The sequence below is a fragment of the Leucoraja erinacea genome, chromosome 14 (assembly GCF_028641065.1).
Source record: "Leucoraja erinacea ecotype New England chromosome 14, Leri_hhj_1, whole genome shotgun sequence".
Taxonomy (NCBI): domain Eukaryota; kingdom Metazoa; phylum Chordata; class Chondrichthyes; order Rajiformes; family Rajidae; genus Leucoraja; species Leucoraja erinaceus.
The window spans coordinates 54046334-54055830 of NC_073390.1; the positions used below are offsets into that span (position 1 = coordinate 54046334).

The 9497-nt window shown below is 42.1% G+C and overlaps 1 protein-coding gene across 1 annotated transcript in view; it reads left to right on the forward strand.

The window, feature by feature from the left end:
• Positions 1-9497, forward strand: part of clstn2a (calsyntenin 2a) — a 526456-nt gene that overhangs the window by 406413 nt on the left and 110546 nt on the right. The window contains exon 7 of the mRNA XM_055646430.1: positions 5516-5701. Within this exon, the coding sequence (XP_055502405.1) occupies positions 5516-5701 (186 nt within the window). The remainder of the gene's footprint in view (positions 1-5515; positions 5702-9497) is intronic.

Below are 9497 nucleotides of genomic sequence, written 5' to 3' on the forward strand. Positions count from 1 at the left end.
TAATTCCCGGGATGGTGGGACCGTCATATGCTGAGAGAATGGAGTGGCTGGGCTTGTGTACTCTGGAGTTTAGAAGGATGAGAGGGGAAGTTATTGAAACGGGGTTGGACACTCTAGAGGCTGGAATCATGTTCCCGATGTTGGGGGAGTCCAGAACCAGGGGCCACAGTTTAAGAATAAGATGTAGGCCATTTAGAATGGAGATGAGGAAAAGCTTTTTCACCCATAGAATTGTGAATCTGTGGTGTTCTCTGCCTCAGAAGGCAGTGGAGGCCAATTCTCCGGATGCTTTCAAGAAAGAGTTAGATAGAGCTCTTAAAAATAGCAGAGTCAGGGGTATGGTGAGAAGGCAGGAACGGAGTACTGATTGTGGATGATCAGCCATGATCACAGTGAATGGCGGTGCTGGCTTGAAGGGCCGAATGGCCTCCTCCTATTGTCTATTGTCTATTGTCTATTGTCTATTTGGTCAACCAATGCAAATACTCATCACCATAATTCTAAACCAATTCTGAAACTAATCACAGCTATTAAGAAGGAAAGAAAAATACTGCAGTTGCTGAACATCTGAAATAAAATGCTGCAAAATACTTCATCAGTCACAGAGCATCGGTGGAGGAGGAAAGAGGGTTGACTTTGATCTTTTGATGAACGTTGATTAGAACCAGTCACATCTAGAAATCAAGGTTAAAGCTGAGGAGATGGGAAAGTGAATACAGAGAACTATGAAGCCAATGACTCAAATGGCAATGATGGTGGCCCAGAGAGAGGGGGGTGAATACTTGTTAATTACAACCATAATTTATGATAATGATATTATGGAGCAGCGTTACAGAATTAATCTTCCTCTGGTTCATTATTATTTGGAGAATGACCAGTTAAGCTGTCGCTAGTGGAGGCAGTCAGCACATATCATATGACTATAATCCTAGTATGAATTATGTCATTGTGATATTTGCTTCCCAGCTTATCAATTACTGCATTTATGGTGTAATAAAGACACCCATAAAATCCAGATTGTAAATCAATGCTTCGGTTTTTAAGTGAATTGCAGTCTTGTGTACAGAAGGTTTATTATCTGCATTTAAATTAAGTTTTTGTAGAAAGAGTCATAGAGTCATACAGTGTGGAAACAGACCCATCTTGCCCACACTGACTGACGTTCCCTATCTACGTTAGTCCCACCTGCCTGCTTTTGGAACTTATCCTTCTAAGCTACCCCGATCCATGTACCTGTCTAAATGTTTCTTAGACGTTGTGATAGTGCCTGCCTCAAAAAAAGTTACCCCTCAGGTTCCCATGAAATCTCTCCCCCCCTCACCTATGTCCTCTGTTTCTCTGTCCCCGACTCTGCACCAAAGACTGGGCAAAATGTCCACTGGGTCGTTCCGTATCAGGCTTTTACGCTCCATAAATGTCCTTTGTGGTGGTGTTATGCCTTTCATTTTCCTCTACAGAATGTATTAATGGTAGCAATATTTGAGGAGAATCGATTATCCGATCGATTCCATTATCCACCAAAAGTCCCCTTTGTTATGGCAGACTGATGTGACTCTATTTTGTATTGCTGTTCGGCTCGAAGGTGATAAAAGAGTGGACGCAGGCTGAAACATAGAAACATAGAAATTAGGTGCAGGAGTAGAGGCCATTCGGCCCTTCGAGCCTGCACCGCCATTCAATATGATCATGGCTGATCATCCAACTCAGTAACCCGTACCTGCCTTCTCTCCATACCCTCTGATCCCCTTAGCCACAAGGGCCACATCTAACTCCCTCTTAAATATAGCCAATGAACTGGCCTCGACTACCCTCTGTGGCAGAGAGTTCCAGAGATTCACCACTCTCTGTGTGAAAAAAGTTCTTCTCATCTCGGTTTTAAAGGATTCTCCCCTTATCCTTAAGCTGTGACCCCTTGTCCTGGACTTCCCCAACATCGGGAGCAATCTTCCTGCATCTAGCCTGTCCAACCCCTTAAGAATTTTGTAAGTTTCTATAAGATCCCCTCTCAATCTCCTAAATTCTAGAGAGTATAAACCAAGTCTATCCAGTCTTTGTTTATGCAGGCTGAATAATTGGGCATTCCTTTTCAGTAGCACCTGAACCATTTCTTACAATCATCTTTATTTATTCTTAGTGGAGAAATGGTCTAGTTTATATCTACCCAGTGTGAGCATCACTAGTTCTTGCATTGGTTGTTGATTGATCAAAGGAGCAGAGTTGTATTAAAACAGATGGCTTGAAACACTGATATACATGATCCCAGATGAAATTGTACATTGAAAGCCTCTAAAGCATTATTATAAAGGAATATGTGTAGGAAAGAACTGCAGATGCTGGTTTAAATCAAAGGTAGACAGCAGGGCAGTGGGATAGTGGATAAATGCAGGCAGATGGCACTAGTGTAGATGGGGCTTGTTGGTCGGCATGGGCAAGTTGGGCCGAAGGGCCTGTTTCCATGCTATATGACTGTCTATATGTTCTTATAGAAACTTACAAAATTCTTAAGGGGTTGGACAGGCTAGAAGCAGGAAGATTGTTCCCGATGTCGGGGAGGTCCAGAACAAGGGGTCACAGTTTAAGGATAAGGGGGAAATCTTTTAGGACCGAGATGAGAAAAACATTTTTCACACAGAGAGTGGTGAATCTGTAGAATTCTCTACCACAGAAGGTAGTTGAGGCCAGTTCATAGGCTATATTTAAGAGGGAGTTGGATGTGGCCCTTGTGGCTAAAGGGATCAGGGGGTATGGAGAGAAGGCAGGTACAGGATACTGAGTTGGATGATCAGCCATGATCATATTGAATGAAATTGACAAAAACAAACAAATAGTCCATGGATCACTAAGGGTTTAAAAAATGCCTGCAAAACGAAAAACACACGATATAGACAATTTATAAAATATCGAACTTCAGAAGCAGAAAATAAATATAAAAAATATAAGAATAAATTAACCAATATTATGAGGATATGTAAGAAAGAATACTGTAATAAAATGTTAGAGAATAATAAAAACAATATGAAAGGTTTATGGAACGTGCTAAATAGTATTATTAGAAATGGATCAAAAAATACAGGCTACCCTGAGTATTTTATTGAGGATGAAAAGACAATAAATAATATGGATGATGCGGTTAATGGTTTTAACAAATTCTTTGTAAATGTGGAACCAGATTTGGCAGAAAAAATTAATGACCCAGAAACAAAAGAAGTGGCAGATACTGATCTTTGGGATAGAAATACTAGCTCTATCTTCCTTAGAGCAGTCGAAGGAAAATAACTTATAGACACTGTAAGAAAATGTAAACGCAAATCCTCTACTAATTGGAATGATATTGATATGATTATAATAAAAAACGTTATTGAAGAAATAGCCGAACCATTAACTCATATCTGTAACTTGTCTTTTCATTCCGGTAAATTTCCAAACAAAATGAAAATAGCTAAAGTAATACCATTATATAAAACTGGGGATAGACACCATTCCACAAATTACAGGCCTGTTTCTTTACTCTCCCAATTCTCCAAGATCCTTGAAAAACTTTTCACAGAAAGACTTGACGATTTCATTGAAAAACATAAGCTTTTGGTCGACAGTCAATATGGATTCCGGACAGACAGATCAACATCTATGGCATTAATGGAACTAATTGAGGAAATCACAAATTGCACAGATAATAAAAAACTTGCAGTGGGAATATTTATAGATTTAAAAAAAGCATTTGATACCGTAAATCACGACATTTTACTCATGAAACTGGATAGGTTTGGCATCAGAAGGGTTGGACTGGATTGGGTGAGAAGCTATTTAAGAAACAGGCAACAATTTGTAGAAATAGGTGAACATAAATCAACTTACATGAACATAACTTGTGCAGTACCTCAAGGGTCTGTGTTAGGTCCAAAGCTTTTCATAATGTACATTAATGACATATGTAAAGTATCAAATATACTGAAATTGATTATATTTGCCGATGATACGAATACATTTTTGTTCCGGTGACAATTTGAAGCAGCTTTTGGAGGTCATCACATCAGAAATGAATAAATTAAAACAGTGGTTTGATGTCAACAAATTGTCTCTAAATTTAAGCAAAACAAAGATTATGCTGTTTGGAAAACATAAAACAAACCCTCAAGTACAATTGAAAATAGATAACATAATTATAGAAAGAGTATATGAAAATAAATTTCTTGGTGTGATCTTAGACCACAAAATCTGCTGGAAACCACATATAAACCACGTCAAAGCAAAACTGGCAAAGTATAGCAATATTGGGAAAATCAAGACACATTCTGGACCACAAATCATTACATACTCTGTATAATACACTCATATTGCCATATCTGAGTTACTGTGTGGAGATATGGGGTAACATCTACAAAACCAACCTACATCCGTTATGCACATTACAAAAAAGAGCAATAAGAATTATCAATAACGTTGGATATCTTGAACATAACAATTTATTATTCTTAAAGTCACATACACTGAAGTTCAATGATCTGGTTAAATTTAAGACTGAGCAAATCATGTACAAAGCAAGAAATAATTTACTTCCAAGAAATATACAAAAACTGTTTATGGAAAGACAGGGTGGGTATAATTTGAGAGGGGAACATAATTTAAAAAAAACTCAATGTCAGAACAACTCTTAACAGTAATTGCATAGCAATCTGTGGGGTGAATTTGTGGAATGGTCTGGAACAGGAGATAAAACTTAGCACAAGCATAATTCAGTTGAAAAAGGTACAAAAACACTTGTTTAAAAGGATATTGGGATGAGGATAGGTGATTGTGAGTGGGATATTTGTTATACTGATTGTATTGGGAAGGGTGATTATAGAGTGATGGGTTGTATATATGACTAAGATACTGTATAATATATGAGGGGTTTTTCTTTTATTTTTATTTTTTGCTTTTTTGTATGGCTTTGTAAATATTTGATTAGAGTTCAAATGTAAATAATTTGCTGTACATATAGTGACTGGTGTACATATGGTGTACATGTGACTGGTGGTGTACATATAGTGTACATATGGTGGTGTACATATGGTGTACATATAGGTGTACATATGGTGTACATATAGTGACTGGTGTACATATGGTGTACATATAGTGACTGGTGTACATATGGTGTACATATAGCTGCTAAATGTGTATGAGATAATTACAAGCAGTTGAATAAGGGGTGGGAATTAATAAGCTTTGGCTTCTTCCTGCTCCTTTTCGGACACATACGATTTCATTTATTTATAGATATTGTTTATGACACTTTATAAATATTCTTATTTTGTTTGTTGTTTGCTGTTTCACACTTGCTTTTTATTCTTTTATTCTGTCCGAAATAAATAACGAATAAATAAATAAATAAATAGGCGGTGCAGGCTCGAAGGGCCGAATGGCCTACTCCTGCACCTATGTTTCTTTGTCTCTGTAACGGGGCAGCCTGATTGTCAAATATTATTTAAATATAATTCTGTGAAAGAACAGCTCACTGTTATCTTGCTTCTAACAGGTTGGAATAAGCGTGTCGAATATAAATCGGGCTCTGGCAGTAAAGTGTTATTCGCCAGCATCCACCTGGAGACGTGTGGTGAACCCGTCTCATCTGTGCAAACCACGATGGAGCTACAGACCAGCCACATCGGAAAGGGGTGTGATCGGGACACGTATTCTGAGAAGTCCTTGCAGAAACTGTGCGGTATGTGACACATTAACTCCCGTGTGCTGCAGGAATATTTACCATGTTCTCCTCACCTCATTCTTTAAAGTGTTGCAAGTATCTCAACAGATGACCAGCTGGGTTGCATATTGTGGTACACAGTGCTGCCGCTGTGGGATATCACTCCCCTGCTTTCAAAATGCCAGGTCCACCGGCAGACGTTTTCATGTTTCTTTCATGTCCTTGGTTTCCTGGAATGTAGGTCATTCACATGAGAAACCTCAGTCAACAAAGAGAGTGCTGCAACCATGTTCAATGGTTCTATAGTGTCACATGTACAGACCATCAGCGGCTCCCTCTGTCCTCCTGTCCGGTCCTAAGGGGATGAGCAGAGGCCGGGATCGGCGGCTTACCTCTACAGTCCATCTCCGCCACTCCTGCCTTCCTGCAGACAAGCCTCAGTGGCAGGTGGTAGAGTTGCTGCCTTAAGGGCCTGTCCCACTTACATGCGATTGCATGCGTCTGGCGCGACCAAACGTGGTCACTGGAGGTGTACGGGCCACGCCGGGCTGGTCCCACGTCGAGGCGCGGAGGCGTACGGAGTTGTGTGGGGCTGGTCCCGACATCGCGAAATCCTGCACTGTCTGAATATTCCGAGCGCCCACACGCGCATTGAGGGTGTATGCAGCATCTTGACGTTGTACGCAGCGTCTTGACAACGTACACCTAGCGCATGGCGTTGCACGATGACATCACTGCCCGGCATGCCGTTGCATAATGACGTCACCGCCCGACGCCGTGCGACGCCCAAATTCAGTTGGCCCACCTTCTGCCCAGCTGATTGGTAAGCACGACACGAATTACGTCACGCGCGAACTTACCGCGAACTTAGCGCAAACTCCGCTTCTGTTTTGGTTGCGCCAAACGCATGCAAGTGGGATAGAAACATAGAAACATAGAAATTAGGTGCAGGAGTAGGCCATTCGGCCCTTCAAGCCTGCACCGCCATTCAATATGATCATGGCTGATCATCCAACTCAGTATCCCGTACCTGCCTTCTCTCCATACCCCCTGATCCCCTTAGCCACAAGGGTCACATCTAACTCCCTCTTAAATATAGCCAATGAACTGTGGCCTCAACTACCCTCTGCGGCAGAGAGTTCCAGAGATTCACCACTCTCTGTGTGAAAAAAGTTCTTCTCATCTCGGTTTTAAAGGATTTCCCCCTTATCCTTAAGCTGTGACCCCTTGTCCTGGACTTCCCCAACATCGGGAGCAATTTTCCTGTATCTAGCCTGTCCAACCCCTTAATAGGCCCTTTACACTGCTTACAGCGCCAGAGACCCAGGTTCGGTTCCACCTACAGGTGCTGTCTGTACGGAGTTTGTACGTTCTCCCCATGACCGCGTAGGTTATCTCCAAGATCTTCAGTTTCCTCCCACACCCCAAAGACGTACAGGTTTGCAGGTTAATTGGCGTAGTATAAATGCATGTTGGCCCGAGCATGTGTAGGAGAGTGTTAATGTGCGGGGATCGCTGGTTGGTGGGCACTTGATGGGCCGAAGGGCCAGTTTCGGCGCTGTATCGCTAATCTAAATTAAATTAAACTAAGCCTGCTGCTCCGGGATTGTCAGACGCATTGCCCAAGTGTAGGAAGAAGCATTAGGATGTCTCGAATGTTACCTTTCATTACAGTTTCAATACAAAGTCTAATACGTTATCTGCTATGATATTTAACTTTTTCTAACGGCACAGGCTAGATTCAGGATTCAGGGGAAAATATTGATTTTCAATTCACCGATAGATATGATTTTCGTATGTTTCAGCCACATTCAGTGTATCTTTGAAAATGTAATTCTTTCCCCCCGAGTCATCTCGAGCCTGCATTAGTATTTATCATGGGGAACTTGCTTCAAGAGGAAAACCAGAAACACACTAATTGGGTTGACACACTGGTGTAGCGGTAGAGTTGCTGCTTACAGCGCCAGAGGCCTGGGTTCGTCCCTGACTATGGGTGCTGTCTGTACAAAGTTTTTGTTCGTTCTCCCTTTGACCACGTGGGTTTACTCCTGGTGCTCCTGTTTCCTCCCACATTCTAAAGGCGTACAGATTTGTGTGTCAACGACATAGTCGGGAGCTCGCAGGTCACGGGCTGGTGCCTGTTTTCCAGAGCTCCCGCGGCAACAGCTGCGTCCACTGGACTGGAGGGCGGCAGCTTCGACCACCCCGGGCCGCGGAGCTTGAACCAGCCCGTTCACGCAGCTCGGTGAGCCGCGGGACTGACTTACCATCGCCTGGTGGGGTATCGCCTCAGCGCAGAGGGAGAAGAGGAGGGAAGAGACAGTAACCCTAAGACTTTTGCCTCCATCACAGTGAGGAGGTGCTTGGTGAACTCACTGTGGTGGATGTTAATTTGTGTTGATTGTGTGGTTTGTTGTTTATTATTACATGTATGACTGTAGGCAACGACATTTCGTTCAGACCGAAAGGTCTAAATGACAAATAAAGGATCTAAGTCTAAGTCTAAGGTTTGTGGGTTAATTGACTTTGGTAAAATTGAAAATTGCTGCTAGTGTGTATTATGATGCTAGTACTCCTTGGGGGTAATTGTTGGTCAGCACGAACTCAGTGGGCAGAAGGGCCTGCTTCTGCACTGTGTCTCTAAAGTATAACGTCTAAAGTAAAATTGTTGCAACTTGCCATCTTTGAAAGCCCTATTGCCATCTTTTGAAAGCCCTATTGCAAATGCATAAGTGCAGGCAAATGCTTTGGCTTGAAGTACTGAAATATGAAGTTGAAAGGCACACTTACTGCAAATGATGGCTGGGTGCATTGGCTTGAAGTTGAAAGGCACTACTTACTGCAAAGGCACTTGGTTGCTTTGGCTTCAAGTTGAAAGGCACTACTTACTGCAAATGGTGGCTTGGGTGTAAACCAGTACATGGGCCCAAAATTAGTCCAGCCCAACACCAAGTCATAGAGTATTAGAGAATTGGATGGCATGGAACCAGATCCATCAGGACCATCTTACCTACGCCAGCCACTGGTCCCACCTGCCTGTGTTTGACCCAATATCTTTCTCCGCCTTTCCTATCCATGAACCTGTACAAATGTCTTTGGAATCTCATGCTAGTCCCTGCCTCAACCACCTCCCCTGGCAGCTTATTCCATACACCCACCACCCTTTGTGTAAAAAAAAAAGTTACCCCTCAGGTTCCCATTCAACCTCTCGCCCCTCACCTATGTCCTCTTTCTCGTTTCCCCGACTCTGCACCAAAGACTGGGCAAAATGTCCCCTGGGACGTTTCATCTGAGGCTTTTACGCTCCATAAATTTCCTTTGTGGTGGTGTTATGCCTTTCATTTTTCTTCTGCAGAATGTATTAATGGGACCAAAATGTGAGGAGAATCAATTCCATTATCCACCACCAAAAGTCCCCTTTGTTATGGCAGACTGATGTGACTATTTTGTATTGCTGTTCGGCTCGAAGGTGATAACAGAGTGGACGCAGGCTGAAGAATTGGGCATTCCTCTTCAGTAGCACCTGAAACATTTCTCACAATCATCTGTATTTATTCTTAGTGGAGAAATGGACTAGTTTATATCTGCCCAGTGTGAGCATCAATAGTTCATGCATTGGTCGTTGATTGATCAAAGGAGCAAAGTTGTATTAAAACAGATGGCTTGAAACGCTGATATACATGATCCCAGATGGAATTGTACATTGAAAGCCTCTAAAGCATTATTATAAAGGAATATGTGTAGGAAAGAACTGCTCATGTTCCTGTCTCACCTTAAACCTACACTGTACATCCCCCTGGTTCTTGATTCTACT